At 36.8% G+C, this 27,953-nt stretch overlaps 1 protein-coding gene across 3 annotated transcripts in view; it reads right to left on the bottom strand.

Annotated features, from left to right (window-relative positions):
• The window catches only part of zswim7 (zinc finger, SWIM-type containing 7), a 220,649-nt gene that overhangs the window by 187,321 nt on the left and 5,375 nt on the right, over window positions 1–27,953 (bottom strand). For all 3 annotated transcript variants that reach the window (XR_008837866.1, XR_008837867.1, XM_056458665.1), the window contains exon 4: window positions 26,109–26,211. Coding sequence is in view for 1 of the 3 variants with exons in the window: in XM_056458665.1 (XP_056314640.1) it covers window positions 26,109–26,211 (103 nt within the window). In the remaining 2 variants the exon portion in view is untranslated. The remainder of the gene's footprint in view (window positions 1–26,108; window positions 26,212–27,953) is intronic.

Here is a 27,953-nt window from a genome sequence, read left to right as displayed (position 1 = left end):
ATTAGGTCTTAAAGCAGAAATTAATTTCCAGAGTGTAAATCTTTATTTACCCACCCTCCACTTGTTTAGAGCCCGTGTGAGTTTCTTTTTTCTTTTGAACACAAATTAAGATATTTTGAAACAATTTGGTATCCAAACAGCTGGTGGTCACCACTGACTTTCATAGCAGGGTGAAAAACACTGAAAGGGAACTACTCCTTTAAGGGCTCCTTGCATTTTACATCAGAATAAAAGCGTGATAATACAACTTTGTATAGTAATAATCTAATAATAAACAACATTAAAACTTAAGCAAAGTAATTTTGACATAGTGATGCAATTTCAAATAATTCTTAATAACAATTATATCAATAGTTAAGAGATGGATCGATTGTAATTTTCTTTGCCAATTATGATTTCTGATTTTTTAAATAAGTGTGACCTGCTAATACAGATTTTCTATGATTGAGAGCAAATGCAAACAAAAATACATATCTATTGAAGTTTAAGGATTTTTGCAATCATTTTCTTATTTTAAGTTGTCACTGCTAACAGGATGAACCAACTGGAATCAGCCAGAAGACCAGCTGGTCACCAGTCAGGTCCATCATGCCAAAAAAAAAAAAAAAAAACAGCTGATTCCAGTCTCTGGCCTGTCAATAGGTGCATCTCTAATGGTAAGCCCAGGTGCAACGCCCCTTTCATCACTGCGTGCAGCTTTAATTATTACTATTATTTACAGTTATAAATAGGAATGCTCTAATCAGGATTTTTGCAGCTGATACAGAGTACCGATTCCTTGCCATTGTAATCAGCCGATATTGAGAACCAATTTTGATGCTTCAAGCCTTATAATGCATTAAGTATATTTTCCTCTAAATTGACTTAAGAAATTAAGGATGCTGCATATAATCCCTGTAAACTCATAAATAGGCTTGTGCCGGTATTCGGTAATGCGATAAATCACGGTAATGAATATGCACGATATTGTTATCGCGGGCACTTCAAAATACCGTGAAAAATAATAGATCCGAATTTATATTCTTAGAACGCGCCTTAGCTTATTTTCCATCAACCGCTTGAAGAAACACTGCGTATATGCTGCGCAGAACTGATGCGCACTCTGATGTAAACAATCCCCACATGTAGAAGCACTGTGCGCGCGCCGCCGCTGCCACCGCACTATAATCCTCACACGAAAAAGAAGCATGGCGGAAGGAGGAACGCTGCCGACAATTTATCCCCCTTCAGCTTATTTTCCATCAACCGCTTGAAGAAACACTGCGTATATGCTGCGCAGAACTGATGCGCACTCTGATGTAAACAATCCCCGCATGTAGAAGCACTGTGGCACACAGTGCACGCCGCTGCTGCCACCGCTCACTAATCCTCACACGAAGAAGAAGCATGGCGGAAGGAGGAACGCTGCCGACAATTTATCCCCCTTCAAAAAAAAAGTCAGAGGTTTGGAAATATTTTGGGTTCCAAAAAAATGCAGAGGGATTGCTGATCGAAGACGGTTTCTCTTTGCACATTCACTTTGATATAATTGCTCAAGTTTACTTTTATATTGTGTATTGTTTTATTTATATTTATTTGTATTTGAATGTTTAAAGTACTTTTAGTTAATTAAAAAGTTATTAAAGTTATTAAGTTGATGAAACTGAAGTTTGTGTTTTTTTACCTGTTTCTCTAGTAAAATTACAATATCGTGATAATACCGTATACCGTGATAAAAGCTCAATCAATTAATCGCAGCATGAAAATGTGATACCGGCACATGCCTACTCATAAACAAACATTTGTGATCGGTTCATGAGATCGGCCAGATCGAGGCGAGTACAGAGTCATGAAATGAGAGTATCGGGCAGAAACCGATCTCTGGCCGATTGATCGGTGCATCCCTAGTTATAACTAATCAATACAACAACAGAATTTCAGGGCCTCAAACTGAAAACTACTTGACAAAGCAACTCAAAAATAAAAAATAAAAATTCAAATAGTGTTTCTTTATAATTTGAAATTGCCTGTCTTGGCATGCATAATACAGCTTCTTAATAATTTCCTGGAATCCTAGCAAACGAAGATCATCTTGACACCGTTTCCATATGCAAAACTAAAACACAAAAGAAATTTCTTTCCATTTTCAGTACAGCATTTCATGTTAAATGAAATGGAAAAACCTGGATTTCCACCAAGAGACGCCCTCATATATTCATAATTTAAACTTTCCATAATCTTGTTTCTTGCTCACTAAGCTCTATGCTAAGTGAAGCCACAGTACTGAAAATAACTCATGGAGGTATTATCTTGATGAATAAATCTCAGTGTTGCAGAAAACTCATCAGACCACACACTCCATTATCAGGCAAACATTGATGAATCTCCTGCAGTGAAGCTGCTCCTCTGCCCTGTGAAGAGAAAAGGCCTCGCTTTGTCAAAGACTGACACCTCATTGTCGGTGAGTCACAGGGAGGATAATTAGAAACATGGAGCCACAGGAGTGAAAGCAGTGCAAAGGGCAGAGCCGTCGCAGCAGGACTGATGCTGACTAAACTCAATACCCGCAGCACAATGCCTCATTTCATATGCTCTGTCATTCATAATACAGCTCGCACACCACATATTACTCTTGTCTTATTCACACTACATTTAGTCTCAGCTTGAAAGGAAGATTCTGACAGTCCATCAGCCAACAGCCAGCAAAACATCAACATGTCTGGTAACATTCATTGTAGGTCTAGTAATGCTGGAAATTCAGCCAGGTCAGATAATACATGTTGCCTCTGATTTATTTAGACACAAAAAATATGACAACCACAGCATCAGCATAAAGCAAACCAAAGGCTTCTGGATCACAGTGTTTACAGCATTATATAATAAATACACTGTCAAGTGTCATTGTGAAAGTGCACTGGAACAAGGTCATTGACTGGTTGCCACCAAGTACAACTTGTCATTCTGTCTACGTACAGAGATGGATGATTGGAAAAGGACTCAAGGCCTTCCCAGACCAGCAATTTCTTGACCTACTAACCCTGTATAACATGGCATAACAGATTTACCCACAATCCCATTGTGCATCCAAAAAATGCCTAATGATTTTTCTGTGGGCACCTAAATACCAAGTGTTAAGTCATTTTTAACTAACCCTCCTGTTGTCTTAGAATTCTGTGTACACTACCTGACAAAAGTCTTGCCGTCGATCCCAGTTGTAAGAGCAACAAACAATAACTTGACGTGATCATTTGGAAAATTGGCAGAAGGAAGATTTTTCTGATGAATCGTCTGTTGAACTACATCCCAATCATCACAAATACTGCAGAAGACATATTAGAACCCGCATGGACCCAAGATTCTCAAAGAAATCAGTCAAGTTTGGTGAAGGAAAAATCAAGGTTTGGAGCTACATTCAGTATAAAAGTGTGCGAGAGATCTGCAGGGTGGATAACAACATCAACAGCCTGTGGTATCAAGACATTTGTGCTGCCCATTACATTACAAACCACAGGAGAGGGCAAATTCTTCAGCAGGATAGCGCTCCTTCTCATACTTTAGCCTCCACCTCTAAGTTACTGCAAGCAAAGAAGGTCAAGGTGCTCCAGGATTGGCCAACCCAGTCACCAGATATGAATATTAGGTAAGATGTAGGAGGAGGCATTGAAGATGAATCCAAAGAATCTTGATGAACTCTGGGAGTCCTGCAAGAATGCTTTCTTTGCCTTTGCAGATGACTTTAATAAGTTATTTGAGTCATTGCAGAGATGTATGTTCAAGCTCATGGGAGTCATACACGATATTAATTATTTTTCCATTGCACCATGACTTTATATTCTACACTGTATGTTATAGTCTTTACTGTATTTCTGTTAAGTGACAAGACTTTTGTCTAAGCAAAGTCAGACCATACTGTCCTAATTAAATAATTAAAAATTAAGGCATGATCATATTTTACTTTATAAGCGTAATCTAGAGGCCTTTGCCTTTCATATTAGCCACTTCTGATACCAAGTGATCAACTAGAAATCAAGTTATTATTTGTTATTCCTAAAACTTAGGATAGGCAACAAGACTTTTGTCAGGTAGTCTATAAAAAAAATGACCCACCTTAATCAGCGTCTTTTTAGCGTCTTTTAATTAAGCATCTGTGAACATCTATGTTTCCCTCATCAGTTTTTCAACAATGTATAATCAGTGGGCAACACTTATTTTTGACTCAAGAAAATGGTAAATTTTCTAATGCTACAAGTACATGTACACGCTTAAACAGTGTGACAGTAATTTTTGGTGTGTAAAAATGGTTTTATACCCACTATAGCTAGTGGGTCAACAATGACAGGAAGGACAACCGTTGTACCCTAAATGCGTACAGCCTTCGTGAAAATACAAACATCAGGATAAAAAAAAAACAAAAAAACATTGTTTATGTTTTTTTTTTCTGCCGTTAAAATAGTGCTCAGCTCATTTTTGACCCTGAAGTCAACAGAAGGGTTAATATTTACAAAACTAAACATGAATGACGGACAATATGAATCCCAGATATATGCACATTTTATTTGTCCATTAATTGTCTTTAAAACCATGTCAGTGGGCTGTAAACTGATAAGCTAAAACATTATGTCCAGTCACAGGCAAAGCAAACATCATTCTGCTGCTCCGAACAAGGGCTTGGATGGTAAGCAAACAATTAGTTCTTGTAATCAGCATGTTGGAACAAAGAGAAATGGGCAGGAGTAAAGATCTGAGTGACTTTAACAAGGGCCAAATGGTTACAGCAAGGTGACTAGGTCAGAGTATCTCAAACAGCGAGGCGTGTGTTGCTCCCAGTCATCAGTGGTAAGAATTTATCAAGAGTGGTCAGAGGAAGAACAAATCATAAATGGGCAAAATGATGTTTGGGCACAAGGGTCATTAATGGACAACAAAGTTCATCCCATCGTGTCCAAGTCAACAGAAGGTCTATTGTGGCACAAGTCATGCAAATTTGTAAAGATGATTATTGAAGAAATGTGCCACAAGCGCATCACACTTTGTTTTGTATGGAGCTATTAAGCCACAGACAAATCATGCATGCCTATCATGACACACTGTTGAAGAGCCTACGTCTATGTGAGTGCAGGAATTGGATATTAAAGCTATACCAAAACAAAAATGTCAGAGAATGCATCTCTCTGTATGCTTTACAAACTGCTGTACTCTGCTTGCATCCAATTCCTTACAAATACCACCTGAATGTCAAATAATCCTTAATAAAGTTAGAAAATGTTTAAGCGAATTCAAGAGTTTCATAGAGAGCTGTGTTTACAGTACTTTCAACAAAAGTAACAAAAGTATTTTACCTCATGAGCATTTGACTGCATGGTAAAAAACTAGCATAGTTTTTGATTCAAGAGAGAATAGCGATGCATTCTAGAAATCTCAGAATCAATGCAGAATCGATTTCTTTCATGATTTTTGCCACAGCTCTACTAGATTTTCTAATTTTCATTCAGGCTCATATCCAGAGTAGATGTTTCTCATGGTCATTGACGAGTCAAAGGTGAAAGACCAGTGACGTAAAAGGACCTGCACCTACTGCGAGAGATGCTCACTGCTCTCAAGCCCTTTGATGCTCAAACTGCAAAACTGCAACAGGTCGCCCAGCCGAGCCTGGTTGCTCTCAAGGTTTGTTTTAACTTATTTCAATTGGTGAAGTTTGGTTCCTTGGTTGGGCCTGGTGGAGCTACTCTTCAGTGAATCATGCTTCATCAGTGACTTTTGTATTAAACTGAAAAGAATTAAACTGAACTGAGCTTCACAAGTGACATTTATACTAAACTGATCTGAATCTGTTTACATTTAACTAGAATGTTAAATCCCTGCTTGATTTGCTGGAACGTTCCACTATCAGAAAAATTGTTATGCTTTTAATTCCCTTTTTTTAATCGATGTTAAGCCGCTTTGACAATTTAAATATAATTTATAAATAAAGATGAATTAATTGAAGAAAATTTACATGGTTCACTGAGTCCCGTTTACTTTCCAGATAACAAAACTTTCTACATTTGCACCATTTAGCTGGAGAAGTGATGGCACTGGGATGGACTGTGGTACAGTAACAGTGATGCTGTGGTTAATGCTGCTGGGAAACATTTGGTCTGGCTATTCATGTGAAAAGAAATTTGACATGCTGTCTTCTTGGACACTGTCACAGAGCAGGTGTTGTACACCCTTTCATGTCCTCCTGGTGGAAGTGACCAACAAGGTCTATGGTGGCTGCACCTTGCAATCTACATAACATAAAGGGTCTGGTATTAGGTACCAGACAACACTTTCAGAAATCTTGTAAAATCCATCAAAGTAAATGTGCTAGAGCTGGTTGGAGTTGAACTCTCCAGGTACCTTGGCTTTCCTGGAGCAGAATGAAACACCTCCAGTATAAGGGCTGGGACACATCAAGCCGATGCCAAACAACTACCACCAACAAACCATAACTGTGTTGTCACCTTGCATTGGTTCATGTCTGGACGAAAAAAATGAACATGAACACACCAAGCAACACACAAAAAGAAATCGAACTCAATACGTACACAGACAAAGCGTAAAGAAAACAGCTAATATCCTTATAACAGTAATTGTTACTCACCACTCATTCACTCATGCAAATATGTCTGATAATCTAATGATCCATATTGTTTGAAAATATTTGAGAAATGTAACAAAATTACAATTGGCCTCTTTGTGCTCCACCTTGACTTGAAATGTTTACTTGCTACATCACACTTGTGCTCTGATTTGCTGTAACATAGACTGATTCCACATGCTGAATCGGGCCAACGAGAATGGCATGAGGCGACGTGTGGAACACGCCAAACCAACTGGCCAATGACTGACCTTTGGCTTGGTGTGTCTAGGACATAACATTACTGGTAGTTTTTTTAACAGCCATTTGCAATTTAGGGGAGGTTTGACTTCATTCAGTTTCACAAACCCAAAGTGAAACAACTAGAAACTGGACGGATGTTTGTGACACAGACAGTTACAGGGAGATGTCCTACAGTTTTAATAGCTATTGATTATCAATATCTAACCAGAAGAACAAAATAGATGTAATGTTATCCGTGTTATAGCTCATCTGCAACCACAGCGTGTATTGCATTTTATGAGAATATGAACAGCACAATAGCAAAACCGATTTGTCTGTTAACTGCTAAATGCATCATTATGCAAATTATGTGTAAAATCATTACAAGCTTTCTGCATGAAAGGCCCACAAATGGCAGAACCACATGCTGCTTATTTTCTTTTTAATACAGTAGGAAGAAGTGTTTGAGTGGTTTACACTTAATGAAATACAATGAAGAGTGTGTATATATATGAATGCTAACCGTGACAGGAGGATTGACAGGTTCGTTCAAAGTTGCTAATGAAGGCAACCATGTGAAAACGTACAGGAAAACGAGTAAACAAAACTACACATTTTGACAACCATATGTTGCCATTTGTACTATTGTGAAAGCCCATTATAGTATAAAAGACAATTTGGGCTGCAGCACTACTTTCCACGGTACACTCCAATGGGGAATTTTGACCAGGTATTTACAGGAACAAGCCACCAGGCCCAGTTCCACAAGAACTAATGTCCACTTGAGCTATTTTCCCGATTACATTTGTATCATCACTAGGAACTCTGAAGTGACATAAGCTAGCCAACAGTGACTATTTTTACATGTACATCAGTAATCGAATTATTTGCCTTAATCAGAATAAGACAATGAAGCCACTTTTAGAAGGAAAGTTTCAGTATAAAACAGTTAATGTCGCATCACCGGGCTTTCCAGCATTTCCTCCAGAGTTTCATGTAATTTTGTTTGTTTCATTTTTAATCTTTCGACTTTTGTTTTAATGGAATTTGATACCAAATGTCGAATGGAAAGAAAAACCTCCGCATTTCATGACTCGGTGGTCCTTTAAGGCAGTCTTTCCCAACCCTGTTCCTAAAGGCACACCAACAGTACACATTTTCAACCTCTCCCTTATCAAACACACCTGAATCAACTTATCATAACATCAGAAGAGACTCCAACACCTGAAGTTAATGGGTCAGAAAAGGGAGACATCCAAAATATGGACTGTAGGTGTGCCTCCAGGAACAGGGTTGGGAAACACTGCTTTAAGGTAATCAAAAAAATAGTTGTTTACATGGTAGACTCTTAATAAGAGTATCTATTATCTTAACCATATTAAAATCGGAGTATTGGTGTCACTGTAAATGTACTCGGAAAGTGGCAGATGATGTCACAAGCTGTCAAAGACAGTCCATTCCTCACCTTTAAGTTGATTCCATGAGCCCTCAAATGTTTCATCAAGTTTGACGTGTTTCCCCCTTAAACGCAACTTTTGTAAAGCGTCTGCTTCACGTTGCTGTGTCAGAATCCTTGCTTTGTATATATGTGTGTGTGTGTGTGTGTGTGTGTGTGTGTGCGTGTGTGTGCGTGTGTGTGTGTGTGTGCGCGCGTGCGCGCATAAAAAACACCTAAACATCACCGACGTCGCCGTCTGTATCCCTCAAAGTTGTTTAAATGTTTAGAGATGGTGTGACCAAAGTCTCTATAAGAATTAGTCTTTGGTGTGACAACGCCTACATGTGGGTGCCTTTGATGTACCCCTTGATGCTTCTTACTTCCTTGTTGTAGCACCGGTGGCAACAAAATTAGGCACCGAAATTCATATGCTGATTCAGTGATTCTGCTTGTGAGAGACTGTTCTCACTCTCAGCTCACATCATTCAAAAGAAAAGGTACACATTGTTCCCCGATAATGTCAACAGACTGGACTGTCTTAGCAACTGGCTGAGTGTAAAGGAGGACTAAACAAAATTGTCTCTGCTTTATAATTAATGTTCTCAACTAACAGCAATACAACTTTTCAATGAGTGCAATTGCTTGTATTCATTAATTCATTATTACAATTTTCAAATTTCCATATTTGCAATGCCTGTATTTTGGCATTTTTTGCAGTCCACTTAGAATCCAACATGGAAATCAATTATTTCTTTATTGACATTGATTGCTTTGAAATTTATATGGCATTTACATGCCTGTGTTTTTATTTCTGTAATAAATATGGCTGTTAAGCCAACAGTTTGAGGATCTTGATGGTTTATTGCAGGTATGTTGTTTACATGAAGAAATCTGTGCTACAAGTTAAACAAAAATTCTAATAAAAACAATCATATTTTAAATTTAAATAGTTTTGTCTTAAGTTTACGTTAATTGTACATTTGAATAGCCAAAATTTTAAGTTTCAGTCTCTTAAATGCGATTAATTGCAAAAAAAAGTGTCATTAATTAGGTTTTTTTTTAATCGGTTGACAGAACTAGTAAAAACATATGTTTTGTGAATGGATGCTGTATGTCTTGTAACACATGTAAAATACTGTGCCAGTGTTTCAAATTGCATACATTTGCCTAATCAACATACCGTCAAATCAATGTCCTTAGTGTGTTGGTCTCTATTCTAAAGGCTAAAGTATTTTCCCCCAAATGGCAATACTAGAACCACAACCACAAATCAGAAAAAGTTGGGACAACGTTTTTAACTTATTTTGAAATGTGTTGCAAGAGCCAAAATTGTAATGTAATGTATTTATATAGCACATTTATTGTGCATGGCCATACACCCAAAGTGCTTTACAATCATGAGTGGGGTCTCTCCACACCACCACCAGTGTGCAGCATCCACTTGGATGATGCGACGGCAGCCACAGGACAACGGCACCATTGCACTCACCACACACCAGCTATAGCTGGAGTGGAGAAACTGTGATACAGCCAATTCGGTGGATGGGGATGTGTGGGAGGCCATCATCGGTAAGGGCAGATAGAGGGAATTTGGCCACAGATAATGACCACAGGGAGTCAGGACCTCGGTTTATCGTCTCATCCAAAAAACGATGCTTACTCACAGTATGGTGTCCCCTTCACTTTACTGGGGCATTAGGACTTACACAAAACACAGTTTAAGTGCCCACTGCTGACTTCCAACAGCAAAATAATTTTCCCATGTAGTCTCCCATCCAGGTACTGACCAGGCTCAGCCCTGCTTAGCTTTAGTAAGTAACCGGTCTTGGGCTGCAGAGTGATATGGCTATGGTAATTTAAATACATGTTTCTTTTGGGGGAAAAAAAAGCACAAAAAAAAGAAAAGAAAAAAAGAATCATGAGGAAAACAAATAATGTTGGTTGTAAGTAAATTTAGAAACCGCTGCTTTTTCTGTTTGCGTTTTCGGTCCCAACTTTTTCTGACATGGGGTTGTAAAATAGTTCCTAGCTCTTGTGGTATAAAAACATCAAGAATTGTGTACTTCTTTAAATAGTAATAAGAACTGGGGAAAAAGTAAACCTCATGTAAAAAAACCAAAAGGGTTCAGTTAATTTTTCAGCTAATTCAGCATTTCATTTTAAATTTCACTTCATTTCATGTTAAAGTGTGGAAAAATATGCTGAAACAAATGATGACAGTATTTTAAAATGTACAAATTATGTAGCAAAGCTATTTCATAATACTTGTTTTCAGTCTTAAATTAGACTTTAAAGGCCAGATTTTGAGTGTGTTTACAGATTTATGGACCCCTAACCGCTGGGAGAATATTTAAGAAATGATTCATAAATCAATCATATGTTTCCAACACAACATAAAAATTCTGGATGGAACTCTGTGATACCCTCAACTCTCTTCTCCCACACGGGACCTCTTCAAAAACAGATCCTGTATTGCGGATGCGTTTTGGGTGGTTTGGAAAGGCCAGATTGTATTCGATTAAAGAAAAAGAGATGTCAGGGATGTCCTCTAGGGAGAGGATGACTTTGAATTTGTGGGAAGTTAGTTAGACTTGCGTTGCTGAATTAAATGCTTACTTCACAAGCTTGTATCTAATAATGCCATGAAGGTTAGTTTTGGTTGGACGCATCACAAAGAAAGAAAAATGTGACATCTTAAAAGGTGCAGGGTTAGAGGTCTAACATAAATGTTATTAATGGAATGGGACAACTGGAGGACATTTGTTGGATGAAAGCCCAGTCAAATCTGGTTTTTCATATTCACGAAAAGGAAACAGAACAGGATAGGAAGAACCATTTAAAAGTAAAGTTGTTTTTATATTTATATTTCCTTCTCGAGTAACTGGCTGTTGAAAAGCAGATGATGGATATAAGAGATGTACATGAGTTTTGCTTGAGGCATGGAAAATGCACATCAGTCTGCAATTGAAAGGACATAGACTATACATTTCCACGACCCTAAATATGAGGCTGAACAAATCCAACTGTGATTGGTTACTTTAGTTATCGGGCAGACTTCCTCTTGGATTGTCCTTGGCCAGTAGCAGCTATGATGGAGTCCAGACATTTAGCTGCAATTCTTAAGGTTATATTTAGAGTTTCTAACTCAATAGTCTAAAAAAGGTGGTTACATCCTTTACATCACTAGTGCATAGAGAGTAGTGTATTTTGAAGGAAATGTAGATGTGTATCAAACTCTAAACACAATAAAATGCTTTATTGACATTATCACCATAATTAACATTATAATGCTTGAATAAATAATTTAGGTGGTATGCATGCAAATTACATGGCATATATTCTGCAAATACATCTGAAAGTGTACTTTGGAAAAATGTTAATGATATTCAAAACATATCGAATTTAAGTATATACTATTTATTTTGACTTTCACATGTCTTCACTGTTATTGGTATGGAAGTACAGAGTACAAGCTATGCAACTTTATTTCCAAATTCTACTCAATTAAAAAGAGATTTTTATTGACATTTGACATTGTGAAATGACCTTTCATTTGTTTTTGGTATGTTTAGACTTAATGTGTCCAAGCTATGATAATAGTTCAACCATTTTAGTGCAAAATGACATATCTATTTGACATATTTATTATATATATAGGATCATTGTGCTCTGTCACTTTAAAAGCTGTACGGTTCTGCAACAAATGTGTACAACTGGAAAGGGGGCGGTATATGACGCAATAATCATTTCATCTCGATTAAAGTTTTTTCATAATCGTTAGAGGCCAAAATCGAAACAGAATTTTCGATTATTTGCAAAGCCCTACCACACATTGGCAAAAGGCAAATGGCAGAGGATTGAGAGTTCAGAAACGCATTTAAATGGGTAAAGGAAGCAAATGTCACGTTTTTACATGGTTTTGGATGCAATATGTGAACAGTCCCATAAAGATTTAACCTGAGAAATACAGTACAAGCACTGATCTATAATAGATACGTGATTACAAGCCACACGGAGCAATTACAAGTTATACAACACACAATTAAACACATATTTTGAAAACTACAGAAAACAAAGCAACCATTTAAATTACATTTTCATGTTATGATCAGGAGGAAGAAGAAACTGGTCCATATGAACTGTAACAGTTACTGACAAAGTCCCTGTCAAAGTCTGACAAAGTCCCATACAAAATAGTCTGTGCTGCTCCATCCTTTAATAGCAAACGGCTGACGATTTTTCAATTTTGTCTAAACATTCGATAAACAGCAACATTTGAGAAGTTTAATTTTTCTTTCATTTGATTTGTCTGGCTTTACATGATTAAATATAATTGAATTTACCATCTGGCTTTGCGTAGGCGGTAATAACACCAGGAAAATACTTGGTTTATGAATCAGCAATCTAATAAGTGTAATTTACACAGAAAGTAAGCATGTTTGTGTTGAGACAAAAATCATACAGCTACAGTTTCTTAGTAAATATGAGGCTAAATATGTGCTTAAATAGAGCTTAAAAGGTGAATTTCCACCTAGCAGCACTGGGTCAAGCATCACAGATCTGAGCTAAACAGAGAAACGGCTTGGAACATCCCCCACACTTCAAACTGCCCGAGGCTCAGAGAAGAGATGGAAAAAAGAGATTATAGTAGGAGATGCTACTTTTCTGTACAGATATGCATTAAACATGAAATAAAAGATTGTGTGGAATGAGAAGTAAAGGTCTGAAATCCCTGGTGAAGATCATACTGAGACTATAAGAAATAGGCATGTTGGAGTATTGGAGGGACAAAACCATTTCTAGAAAAATCGCTGAAAGAAATGCACTCAGTTTAACTTCATTGTAAAGTTTCTGTCAGACTTTCTATACAAAATAAAAAGAATCTTTATATGTCGCCACTCATTGCAAGAGGAATCATCTAATCTGAAAAACACTAATTTAGTACCTGTTATGAGCAGATATTATAAACAATTTCAGAAAAAAGTGAATGCTTTTACGTGAACAGCCATTTTATGCCAGGGTGACTGGTTTGAGCAAAACAGGAACTACAAAATCATGATGTTCTGAAATAGATTGCATTGTGATAATGTTGTGAGACAGGTGGAAAAGTTGAAGTAAAAATAACACGTAATGCTAGCAAACATTACTGGTTTTATCATTGTTATTGTTTTTTTACTTTACAATAATATGCATCTATTAATTACCCACAATAAGACAAGGTTTTAATGTAATGATCACATCCTATTGCTAGGCCTATTATGAAAACTTGTAGATTTTTTTTTTCACAGAGAAAACAAAGATCAGCTAAATAATTCGTAATTTGAATCACAATTCACAAAGTAAACTGTAATAAATAATACTATTATCACGATCACCAGTGATCTAGGCCTTGCAGATCGCTAGAAAACATGCACACAGACATCAAAGCATCACCCAGACTACAATTCTGCCTCAGAACTGCACTACATTTCCCATCAGGTATCACACTCACCCACCAGTTCCGAATCACCCCTGATTACTTGCACACATCTCAAGATCATAAAGAGACTCATTATATCGACTATATATACTAGGCATGGGACAATAACCTGTTTCAAGGTTTACCGTGGTTTGGAAAAATTAACGTTTTAAAAACTTTTTAAAAAAGTTTTCTATTATACCGTTCATAAGGTATGTGTAAAAATGTTTCTATTTTTATTAACATGTTTTTTTTACAACTATTTTATTTATTTTTTTAGGCCAACAGTATCTCAAGCAGAAAAGGACACGGTAGAACACGGTATGTTCCTCTGTATCAAGTTTCTTCACAGGGGTTTAGTTTTTTCTGAATGCTACATTAATGTACACGAAGCTAAAAAAAGCTCATTTAGAGGTGGGAACCAGCAGACGTGCAACAATTTTAATCATAAGATAAACACAAAACAAAAGTTCCCATACTTAGCTACTCTAAGGGATTCGACACTTTCTCGTGTCCGCGCCACCCATACTAGTCACCACTACTAAACTGACCAATCAAAGAGCTTGCGTTATGAGTCGCTGTGAACTGAGAGCAGGGTCACATGACCCCACGTGGTGGGGAGTCAAAAACTTAGATTGATTATAGGTTCTGAATGTCGATTTCGATTAGTTTTTGATTAATCTGCCAGCTCTAAGAGTAGACCCACTAAAAAAGTAAGATTGTGATATTTTTAATGTCATGTTTTTTATTGTCTTTCATGGGCAATCATTAGTCTGAGCCTCTTTGCTTTTCATAACCCACAAAAATCAATGGTATGACAGTACAGGCAAGCACAGTCTTGCTCAAATGTGACTTTTACAGACCTCATATTTGGCGTCTTTGCACAACAGAGGATTTGAAAGTCTTGTGCAATTTGACAGTAATGTCTCAAGACTAAAGCATAGACACATACATCCCTGCTTCTACCAAAACAATAACCTTCTAAAAATAACAACATCCTCTCAAACTAGCTGCATTCTGTCCATATAGCTGGCCTTCAGTGGAACATCCCACCTTATTAGAGGCACAACAAGGATCAGCACAGGCTGGTAAAGCAGCCAGTGTGACAAACAGTGGTTATTATTTCCCAGCGAGCCAAAGGCCAGAAGAGTCATTAGTGTCACTGGAGCATTTTCACAACAGCCTGAACTGATCTGCTGCTGCCAGTGTGAGTCAACATTACAGAGGAAAAGACTTTCACCATTATAGGTGAGAAGCTGCCCATGTCCTGTTTATGCAGTCTGTTGGTTAGGGTGTGTTAAAGTGTCCGATTTAAGTAAGATTTTTACATAATTTTGTCACAATTTTGGACATAAAAGTGTTGTTGTCGTTTTTTTTTTTTTTTTTTTTAAACTGCCAACCGTAACAGTTTTGCAATTCCAATCATATTCGATTGCCCGAAAGAACCATTTTGATAGAGTTATCCTTTAAACTTTTGCAATTACAAATAACCTTTTATGGCATGAAACGGTTTTATGGGTGTTAAAGGTTCTTAAATGGAAGCACTGATGGCAATAAAGAAACCCTTACTTTTACTACCAGATAGATTATATTTAATACATATTTTCTGTTCATTTTTCTTTATTCGTTTTATTACAAGAGTTTGACTTAACTTATACACAGGAAATAAGCTAATCACACTACTGTTTAAATTAACTTTAAGAATTAATATTATAATAAATAATTACATATGTAAATGTACATAAATACTTATGTATTCAGCAAGTATGCAACAAATTGATTTAAAAGTGGCGAGTACAATATTTGCATACAAAAAAAGTTAATCAAATTCAATTTATTAGAACATCTTTTGTTTAACTTTAACAATAATATTAAACAACACTGATGATACATGTTTTGATCAAAACATACTGATAATAAGAAATATGGAATTCTAAAATTGAATCAAACAAGAGTTTTAAAAAAGTTTTTAAAAAAAAATCCAGCTCTATGAATAACATGAATGATTTATATTTTATAAATATATATAAGCAATCTCACACGAGCAGCAATGCGATGTGGCTGTATATCAGCACTGGTGGAAGTCGTGCGTTGGCTCGAGGCTACAAGCCTCCCAGTGTACCTTAGTGTCCCACCAGTGTCGATATACAGCCACATCGCATGGCTATGAGTGTGATATTGCATTTATTCAACAGTTTGATGGCATAATGCCGTGTATAAAAAAAGAACATCAAACACAAAGAGTCTAAGGGCATACTCAGAGTATGTACAGTTGTCTTGAACCGGGCCAAAGCATAATTGTGCCCCTCCCGTCTCCCCCGACGGCCCGCACTCGCATTACATTCATGCCTGGGCACGCTTACGTCATCGATGATGTGCTGTTCAGTAGAGAAGCGCTCTCGCTCAGCACAGTGGAGATTTCTTACTGTTCAATGACACTTGACCCCCATTTAGTCGTTTGATATGCAGTGACACACATTCAAATTTTTCGCCGAACACATCAGCTACTTTTGACGCTCATAAACAATCATAAAGTCCTCGTGCTGCAGGAGTTAGGAGTTTTGCTGAAGGTGCAGCTGTCATGCAGTGAGGGGTTTGCGTCTTTAATAATTTACGACAGTTTGTGTTCATTGAACAGTAAGAATGATTAATAAATCCATATGAAACAATCCCGTAAAAGTCTCGTCTTCAGTTTCGGGCTCAAGCGTACCGGCCAAAGCCCAAGTGAACCGCACTCTGGCACACCTCTTCCAACCGGGCCAGGGCCAGTCCAGTAAACTGTGCCTGAGCCCGATTCAGAGCACTCACACTTCTCACACAAACCAGGAAACGGGCCTGGGCACAGTTCGGTGAGCATAGTGTGAGTAGGCCCTAAAAACCCTTTTGTACAAGGAACTACTTTCTTCTGCCATTCATTCACATCTGCACCTGACGTCAAAACAGGAGGAACCATTGTCAGTTCACAAACGTCACTTTAGAGCTAGTTTTTGAATGATTCTCTAGCGTAATGTCTAAAGTGATGACAAAACAGCTGATTTTTGCTCACATTTAATGTTATAAGGCTGAACGGCATAAAATTCCATCAGTTTACAGAGATTTCCCAGTATTTCTCTGCTACAATCAAGATTTCACAATAATTAACCCCAAAAAAGCTAGAGCAAAGCAAACACCATCAGTTTCTATGGTATAAACACAGCACTACAAAATACAAAAATGAGAGATTGACTTAGAATGTCATTTACCTGATTTATAATGATTTGTTCAGCTGTAGTTTGAAATTTAGAAAATGGTGTTTTTCTCCCCTAAGCACTTAAGCAGTGTCTGTCGCCATCTTGTGGCAGAACGTCAACCATCACTTTCTTTGGTCTGCTCAGATAGGCTGATGGCGGCCGACTCACTGAATCCGATGCTCAGAAATAATAAATATTTCAAAATAGGCTCTATCCTTATAAATAAACTGCATAGTTCAAATCTAAACAACCACATTCCCATCTAAAAAAAGCCTCAAAAGTACATTCTGTTTTTCTAACAGCTGCAATATTTGTCAAACAGTAGTGTCCTCTGCTTGTCGCTATATGTGGACAGAGTAATACACAAGGGTGAAGAGGCTGTACTAGTGCTTTTATTTGCAGTATAAATACAGCAACAGTTCTGCCTGGTGTGTGTGTATGCATATATGTATGTATGTATGTATGTATGTATGTATGTGTGTATGTATATATATATATATATATATATATATATATATATATATATATATATATATATATATATATATATATATATATATATATATATATATATATATATATATATATATATATATATATATATATAGTTTCTATAATTGTAATATATTTTTAAATAGAAATATTTTATTATATGCTCTTTGCTAAAACTGTTATTATTGTGAAATATTAATATTATAATTATAGTATTTTCAATAAAATGAATAGCAAACAAGGACCAAAATCTTAGCTGCTTTGAAACAATTATTGTGAAAAGCACTATACAAATAAACTTTAATTGAACTGAACTAAATAAAAAAAAAAGAAATCACATGACTATATTTTTCTTAAATATAACCTATAAACCTGAGTCCTCTTTAATTAATTCATTCTCTCATGTACATTTGGGGGGGGGGGGGTTAAATCTGTCCTACTATGCTGTGTGTGTCCTACAAACTGAACTGCAAAAATAGCATATAGTGTAAAGCAGCAGTGCAGTATTTTCCCAAACACAAACATATCCTCCACAGATTACTACAAAAAACTTCCAGCCAGTGTAAGCAAACGAAAGTGTATTTGAGCTTTATATCAACACTGAAACTAGTGTACAGTGTCAGACAAACATCCATGTCAATGTTATTTCTTAACCCAACCCACACTACTGTGGGTCACGACTCAATAAGTAAAGGACAGTGAGAACACTACGGTAGCTGGACAGCAGCCCCGAGGCAGGCCATTATTAAGGAACAGCTGATCTTAATACAGTATGACAATCACCATGACATATTAATGAAGCCTCGTTCCCTAAAGAGCAGCTGACGGATAGGATATTGGCTACTGGACCAACAGGAAACATCTTCTACCCACTAGAGAACGTCTGCTACTGCAGTGCCACTGGATTACTGCATGTGGTCAAACACACAACCTCAAGGCCAAAAAGAAGTCTCTCAACTTTTCAACATCTTTGCGCTGATTTTCTATAAACTACATCTGGTTGTAAACATTAACAAGATGCTCTAAATACACTCTCCAGCCACTTTATTAGGTATAGCTTACTAGTACATGGTTGGACACCCTTTTGCCTTCAGAACTGCCTTAATCTATAGATTCAATACTGGAAATGTTCCAGATTTTGGTCCATATTGACATGATAGCATCACGCAGTTGCTGCAGATTTATCAGCTGCACATTCATGATGCGAATCTCTCGTTCCACCACATTCCAAAAGTGCTCTAATGGATTGAGTTTTGGTGACTGTGGAGGCCAATTGAGTACAGTGAACTCATTTTCGTGTTCAAGAAACCAGTCTGAGATGATTCAAACTTTATGACAATGTGTGTTATCCTGCCGTCAGAAGATGGGTACACAGTGGTCATAAAGGGATGGACATGGTCAGCTACAATACTCAGGTAGTCTGTGGCGTTGACACGATGCTCAATTGGTACTAATGGGCCCAAAGTGTGCTAAGAAAATATCCCCCACACCATTACACCACCACCAGAAGCTTGAACCGTTGATACAAGGCAGGATGGATCCATGCTTTCATGTTAATACCAAATTTTGACCCTACCATCCAAATGTCGCAGCAGAATTCAAGACTCATCAGACCAGGCAACGTTTTTCCAATCTTTAATTGTCCAATTATGGCAAGCCTGTGTGAATTATAGCCTCAGTTTCCTGTTCTTAGCGGACAGGAGTGGCACCCAGTTAGGTCTTCTGCTGCTGTAGCCCATCTGCCTCAAGGTTGGACGTGTTGTGCATTCAGAGATGCTCTTCTGAATACCTCGATTGTAATGAGTGGTTATTTGAATTACTTTCTATCAGCTCAACCAGTCTGGCCATTTTCCTCTGACATCAACATGGCATTTGCCCCCACAGAACTGCCACTCACTGGATATTTTCTCTTTTTCAGACCATTCTCTGTAAATCCTAGAGATGGTTGTGCATGAAAATCCAGGTAGATCAGCAGTTTCTGAAATACTCAGACCAGCCCGTTTGGCACCAACAACCACAGTCAAAATCACTTAAATCACCTTTCTTCCCCATTCTGATACTCTCTTTGAACTCCAGTAGATGGTCTTGACCATGTCTACATGCCTAAATGCATCGAGTTGGTGCCATGTGATTTGCTAATTAGAAATTTGCATTAATGAGCAGTTGGACAGGTGTACCTAATAATGTGGCTGGTGAGTTTTGTGGGCACAGATTTCTTGGGCCTTCACTATTAGAACAAACGCTGAGTTTTCATTCATTAATTTTCCTTCGGCTTAGTCTCTGATTTATCAGAGGTCGCCACAGCAGAATAAATCGCTAACTATTCCGGCATATGTTTTACGCAGCGGATGCCCTTCCAGCCACAACCCAATACTGAGTAATGTGAGAGTTTATCATCAAATATTAAACCTTATAAACTGAGGAACAAAAATTACATTCACCTTTGCATTCAGTATGAATGTGCTCCAAAACTAAATATGCTATTGAACGAAAAAAATCTAATTTAGAGTCTGAAACGTGATTGGAACGATATAGCACCTCAGGATATGGTGCTGACCTGATCTCTACGTGGCATAGAATTTACACATTCATTCAACCTCAACATTATTTTACATGCTTCATTTCCTTTAGAATGCAAACTGCGCTTCTTAAAATTACTCAGATCTTTCTGACATCAACATGTAATAAGATTAGACTCAGAGATATTCAAAACAGCCATGCCACATTCTCACACTAATGCTAAAAATAATGTTAGAGCAGATATTAAGGAACCTAATGCACACCATTCTCGCATTGACTCTTTATATTTGCCTTAATAGTAAGGTTTGTTTTGCCTGGCAGCAGTCTCACCACGGCACGACAGATGATCTTCAAACATGCTAATAAAACAATGTTGTAAAGTTTCATTCTGATTATACAGTTATTTTATTATGTTTTGTTTTGTGAAAACACTTGTTGTACAGTGTTTTCCTCAAATTTGTCACAGTGCTGCAGCCTATACAGCATTATTTTCAGACATTTCTCACAATTTGAAATAAGTTGAAGCAAAAAACAGACATTTGGTCAAAAATAGGAGAAAATATTTTTAATTTGGTTCATAAAACATTTTTAAAATGTTGATGTTTCTATATTGTGAACAATATGAATCAGCTCCAATATCTAAATGTGTCATTTGTCTGGTTGCACTTTACTTCAAGTATAAGGTATTTCAAATCTTAAAGGTGACCTATTATGCAAAAACAGTCTGCGAAAACACTTTGATTGACATTCGTCACATCTACAGTATACGCATCATCAGAGGGGCATATAGCATTAGTCTTGTTTTGAATCTGCCACTATACTGACACATGAGCATTTATATCTCCGCCCTCTTTTGAAACGAGTACAATATCATTTGAATTTAAAGCGACAGTCACCAAAACGGCATAATTAGATTCAATGCCTAAAAGGTTCAGTTTCAAAGAGTTATAAAACCTTATTTGTGGAGTATTTTGAGATGAAACTTCATATACACACACCAGGGACTTTTTTTTACATCTTGTAAATAGGGCCATAATTGGTCCCCTTTAACTTAAACATGTACATTGTATTGATTATTTGATTATTCCAGATAGCAGTCAAGACTGACTACACCGATGTTGCGAAATCATCAAGGATTAATGAGCAGCCGTTGAGGAGTAAGAGGAAGTTCGTAGTACGTGCAAATGCAGAATGATAACACACAAACCAAAATCAATTGCCTCTTTCGCACGCACATGCAAGCAGAACAGAAGCAGTGGTTGCAGATTATGTAGGGAGAGTAAAAGCAGTGCGCAGGCATTTGGCTTTCGCACAGATCAATCTATCTCGATCTAGTTGCCCATCCATTTATACATACAATAACAATTTTTACTTTTACTTTTCATTTGCACCAAGAGCCACACCAAATTACGTAGATCATAAACTCTATGGTTCTTAAGTTATACGAGAAGGGTGTCATTCATGTCTTTTCAAACACACTCTGAAGACAATCGCCTGTGATATCCTGTGATTTTGTGAATGATTGTCAGCATGAGGTAAAGTTATAGTAATTTATATACAAATATAGTTATAACGATATTTATACATAAATTAGAGCGCAACTTAAGCAAAACCGATAATATAACATGTTAAAAACTATTTTAAATAGTTGTAATTCGGGCCCAAACAAATATTTGTTGTAATTTTTAATTGTTTAAGTTCATTTAACAGACTATATAAAATCTGTGGATATTATTAATGCATGAATTGAGTAAAATTGCAACTTTTTACTATAATTCAAAGTGTTTTTGGTCATTATCAAGGCTTTGTCACTTTAATTGAGCATAAGCAGCACTGCAAAATAGACCCAGCGCCAAAATTATTGTGGAACTAATGTGCTGCTTTGGCGTGCGGTACGAAAGTAGCCTTAGTTTGATCATTTTAAGACCAAACCTAAACATACAAAACCAAAAAAGGGTTTTTTGATGGTACAGTAGGGCTGGGCAATAAAATCAGTATCGATATTTATTGACCGAACACCATTGTCAATATTGATTTAAAAAAAGATTTGGTACGTAGTTTCAGTATGAAGCGCTATAGTTTTATTAAAATGTGGCTGCTGAGCGTGTGCCTTGGAAGCAGAGCAATAAGCTTGGTGTGTACGTTTGTCATTTCCTATGGAGGTACACGACTTGCACGACACTCATATGGAATTAACACGCACATGTTGTGCACGTTGTGCATGCGAGCACATTTTCCAGCTGCACCTAGTTGAAAACATCTCAACTTTTCCAAATGCCGCGAGTGCACAGCAATTCATGCAAGTACAACTAACCAATCGGCAAACGACAGACTAATTAGCTCTAACACAGCGCACCCAAACACTGCAGCAGTTTTTACTTTTCTCCATAAACTTGCATCGGAGCTGCAGCAATGATTTGTCTGTTTGTCATCCTCTAAAAAAAAGCTTGATGGTCACCTAGTTACGAGAGATGCCGGGGGAGCGCGAGCGCAAAGTCCATTGTAAATGGTCAAGGAATCCACACGCACGTGCTTGCGTAAACACATGCAAAAATGAGTGCCGTGGCTAGCAGCAGTGAGGAGATTGTGGATTAAGGATGTAAGGTTGTGGCCAGAGTGGCTTTTTGGTTTCTTTTCTTGTGCATCCAAGCCACTAGCTCCCCATTTGAAAGAGTTTTGTTAGCATTGTAGTGTTGCAGTATGTATTTGAATAATGACGGCTGGTTCCTTTACTTGAAAGCTCAGATTTGATTATCATAATTTGTGTTGTTCATAGAGTTTGAGGTTAACTGTATCATCATTATTTACACCTTAAAGTTTGCTTTGATTGTTCAGTATTTACCCTTTACCATTGCACACACTTTCATTTATCAAGTTTAAGAGTGTCTTTAACACTTATGTTTATTTTATTATGAAGAAATCAGATATTTTTGTTTTTGACTATTAAAACATTTTGTAATGTTGGCTAATTAAAATAGTGGTTCAAAAATCCTAATAATAAAATAGTGATTAAAAAATCCTAATAAAAATGTAATATAATTATCAATACCGAATGATATGAAACATGATATTGTGATAATTTTTTTTGCAATATTGCCCAGCCCTATGTTACAGTTTTCAAAGATCTGTGCTGAACATGTTTTTTATGAGAGTATGTGATGCATGGTATTTTAATTAGTTAAGAACTCATGAAGATCTCAAAAAATATGTAGAAGATTCAAAAAAGCACCAGCAATTCATGTCGCAAATAAAGATGTGCTTGTTTCTGAAGCCTGTATGGAACTATAATGAGCATCAGTGCTAATGTGAAAAAAAACATTGTGTGCTTTATGACCACAGACCACCAATCTCAAAATATTATTGTTTTCAGATAAAGACATGCTGTTGTCATGCAGCCCATGTGGACCTCTATTTGGTTGTCAGGTCAAGCGAAAGAAAGGAAAAAGAAAAGCTGCATGTGGTGATGTAGCCTTGAAGACCCCATACAATAAAAAAAAACACCGAGTCATGTCACATTATTGAAAAAGAATACAAAAGATTCCTGGAAAATAGCTTTAAAAACACATTTACAGGAAATACACTAGTTGTTTGTCTTTGTTAAACAAAATAGCAAAGCCTAGAAGTACAGATGACGAATAGATGTGATAACTACACACAGAGACATCAAACACTACACAAAGCTGAATCAGAGTAGCTCATAAAAAGGTCTGTTAACTTTTATTACTATACGCCTCTTGTTTTCTAGTAATGTTACTTCTTTATTTGCTTTTCTTGCAGTAGGCGTTTTACACAAACTTACAGGCATATGCTGATGTTTATGGTTTTTCACGGCATGTATATTGAAGAAACCAAGACAATTGGCTGACTACTCTAGACACTTTGGGATTGAGGGTCTATGACGGTTCACTGTGGGTGGTGAAAGCACATTTGACTCTGTGGACCATGAAGTGGTCATTTTCTGACGCATCACATGTGAACTCTTTAAGGGTCATGAAAACAATTTTAGCAGCAGTTAGTTCTCATCTCGTTTACAAAAGAGAAAGTGGACTGAAAAACAAGACATTTAAGGGAGAGGTTTAACTTCTGAGTGCTAAAAATGAATTAATTAAATATTCTAAAGGTACTGTTGACTTGAATTTTCACTGGATGTTGGTAAAAACCAAAGAAATTCATATATGCAAAGAAAACAAAACCATATAGCTTTCAATTTAAGTTATGTGTAATAAAATGAAATAACAAAGAGAAAAAGTATTGAACACATGAATTAAGGGAGGTGTAAAAAGGCAGTAAAAGCCCAGCCAGCAGCTGAAATCTCTCAGTAGTTTTTCAGCAAGCCTCTACCCTTCGTCACTGTAAATTAATATTAGCTACTTCAGTCCAACTTCTACATTATCAGGATGATGAAGATGAAACCAGAGTGGACATTTCAGCAAGACAATGATCCGAAACACAGCAAGGAAACTCTCAAATGCTTTCAGAGAATGAAAAATCAAGCTGTAGAATGGCCCAGCCAATCACCTGACCTGAATCCAATAGAAAATACAAAATAAAGCTCAGATTTTATAGACGAGACCCACAGAACCATCAGGATGTTGAGCTGCCATCACCACATAACTAATTTTTCAGATTTGTTTTATTTTTATGTATGTATTGTTTGGGTTTTTACCAAAATCTGGTTCAATTCCATGTCAACAGTTCCTTTAGAAATATTATTCCCAGGAAAAAAATGACGCGTTCAATACTTATTTCCCACACTGTATATTGTTGATAATATAAAATTGGGTAACTAAACTCAGCATGCTGTTCCGGGTGCCACGTTCACAGATGAAAGCCAGTTTTCTTGGCAAGAGACCTTTCAATACTTCAGCCAAACCAATTCTACATTTTGCTCCTCTTGGAACACATTTGGTCACTGTGAAGCTGACATCTTTACCTGTCGTAGCTTATCCACACTGTGTGCACAAATTAGACGCTAGCACAGCCAAACCACTCTTCTGTAATAACGCAATCATTGATAAATGACAGGCATTTTAAGACAAGTACACAAGACCTCCATTATAGGTCTGCATTTAGAAGATACAACTCAGAGCTCTATCAGATGCTCTTTTATAAAACAAACAGACCAACAGAAGCATTCTTAATAATAATGATAACATACCAGTTCATTTGGACTCGGTTGCAGATTTGAATTCTCTGTTTGGGTTCTCACTTTCTAGACAAATATAGATAACTACTAGTGAAGTATTCACTCCTTTGCTTATTAAACGATAAAAATTAGAATCATGCTTAAAATCTAATAATTTTATTTGTAAAGTTAATAGACTTCCCTGTTTTTATTTTGTCCACTGGGAAAAAATAATAAATAAATACATATTTAAATAAACATATTTCTTTGAAATGCATTTCAATTTTATTTTACCAATTTTTTTTGTAATATTGCTGCTATTTCTGACTATTTGAAATCTTATGACTGAAATTAAAAAAAAATGTATAAAGAAAAATGAAATAAAATTCTTGACTAACATGGGTTAAATAAGTCTTCTAACAGTGTCAATAACAACAACACACACAAAACTACGTGACTGTTAAATCTTTACTCTTCTGGTCAATGATTTTGGCCTTGAGCAAGTATTTATTTAATTTATTTATTCATTCATTTTCCTTCGACTAAGTCACTTTTTTTATCAGGGGTCGCCACAGCGGAATGAACCGTCAACTATTCCAGCATATATTTTACACAGCGGATGCCCTTCCAGCTGCAACCCAGTACTGGGAAATACCCACACACTCTCACATTTACACATGCACTCATACATTACAGCCAATTTTGTTTACCCAATTCACTTATAGTACGTCTTTGGACTATGGGGGAAACACCCGGAGAAAACCCATGCGAACACAGGAAGAACATGCTAACTCCACACAGAAATGCCAACTGACCCAGCTGGGAGTCGAACCAGCGACCTTCTTGCTGTGAGGCGACAGTACTAACCACTGAGCCACCATGCCTTGCCCGAATATTTGAGTGTCCCATTAATTTTGGCCAACAGCTATTAAAAATGTATTGTTTAGTAGATGTCTGTGATTGTTTGGAGATTTTTCATATTGCTGCAAACATGTCTTGGCAGTACTTTGCTAACTCCTTACCTGAAAAGCCTTTCGACCACTAGGCGATGACACACATGTGACAGTACGCTGGTCCACCAGGTCCAATGCCTGAAGAGCAGATGGGCCGAATACAAACCGTAATCTAAAACAGGAACAGACCAAGACACAAAGAGTTGACTTAAGAATTCATTCCTCTACCTACAGGAAACCAATGCCGGATGATAAGTGATATGAACACAGGAAGCAGGGGTGCAACAAACCTCACCTCTCACTATTCACCCAAAACTGAAATGTCTGTCATCTATTACTGGTTCAAAAAATGTTTGAGATTCTTTCTTCTGTTGAACACAAAAGATATTGTTTTGAAAAATGCTGAAAACCTGTAAGCATTGACTTCCATTGTATTTGTTTTTCCTGCCACGAAAATCAATGGTTACAGGTTTCTAAAATAAAAATAAAAAACTCACAATAAAAAAAAACTCAAACATGTGAAAACTTAAAGATAAGTAAATTTTTATTTTAGTGTAAACTATCTCTTTAAGAGTGAATTACAGTCATGCCACAGTAGGCATGGGACGATAACTGTTTTCATGGTATACTGCGGTTTGGAAAAGTCAAGGTTTTAAAACTGGCAAAATTTTCTGCTATATCGTTCCTACGATTTATGTAAGATTTTTTTACGTTTTTTTTTTTGCTCTGTTTTTTTTTTTTTTAGGACAACAGTATCTCCAGCAGAAAAGATATCCAAAGATGCCATTTTATATTGTAAAGAAATCTGTGTTTTTGAAACAAATGAAGACAGCAGAAGTCAATGCTTCATTTGAATTATTTAGCCTGACATGCTTCTGTTCCAGTTACAAAATATTATAAATGTTTCTCAGAACAAAATATATTTTGTTCAATGGGGAAAAATGTTTTTGTTTTTTACCCAGACATTTAAAAAGAATATATTTTAGAGCAGTAGTCACAATATCGTGAAACAGTGACATTTTTATTCAAGGTTATCATACCGTCAGAATCTTATACCGGCCCATGCCTACACCATAGTGTATTCGCATTTACATTACTTTGTAAGCAGGAAATCTGAAAGCTTCACCAATAAGAAAACAGATCAGCTCATGTTAAAGGTTAAAGTTAGCAGACCATCTATGGAACAAGCTGGATTCAATCAAAGCACCATGAGATGAAGACGATGTGAGGGGGAGTATTGGTTTATATAATTATGTAGTCAATATTAATATTTAAATTGATTTTAAACCTTTAATTATTGACGATTAAGGATATTTGTGTGCTGTTGTGCATCCCTGTGTGTGTAATAAGCAATGTGTATGCTTTTTATACCAGGCTATAACTAACATGCTCTTTAAAATTATTATACATTTTTTTTAAACTGCAACATTGACTTAAATCAGCTTTTAGCTGGTCAATGGCATGGACAATTTCAGATGGCTCAAAACAGAAATGTACCAACAATGCGTCTTAACACACCTCGTTTTCAAACCAGCACACCCATGTGTACAAAAGCATTGGCTAAATGTTTCATAACAACGTTTAAAACAATGTATATTACTGAAACTGCAGCAGGCTGAAACTATCAAAACTACTTCCATTCTGCCTGATGCCGGGTGTATGACAGGGCCCATTATCTATGTCTCTGAGAGAAAAGCAGACCTAATCAAGCACATTACATGATGATGACACCGAGACCACAATCAATTGCTCGATAAAGCAAAAAAGAGGGTTGACCTGTGATGTGAACTGCCATTTATACAGGAATGTGATTCCCACAGAAGAGTAATTACTGTGGCTTAGAGCTTCCCCCAATGGCCAACTGATGACAGTCATTGTGGGTTTGAGGATGCTTTTAAAGTCATGATTTATTCA

This window comes from Danio aesculapii, chromosome 5, assembly GCF_903798145.1.
Source record: "Danio aesculapii chromosome 5, fDanAes4.1, whole genome shotgun sequence".
NCBI classification, from domain to species: Eukaryota; Metazoa; Chordata; class Actinopteri; order Cypriniformes; family Danionidae; genus Danio; species Danio aesculapii.
The sequence above is the reverse complement of the archived record's forward strand: the minus strand, read 5'-3'. Positions and strand labels throughout refer to the sequence as shown.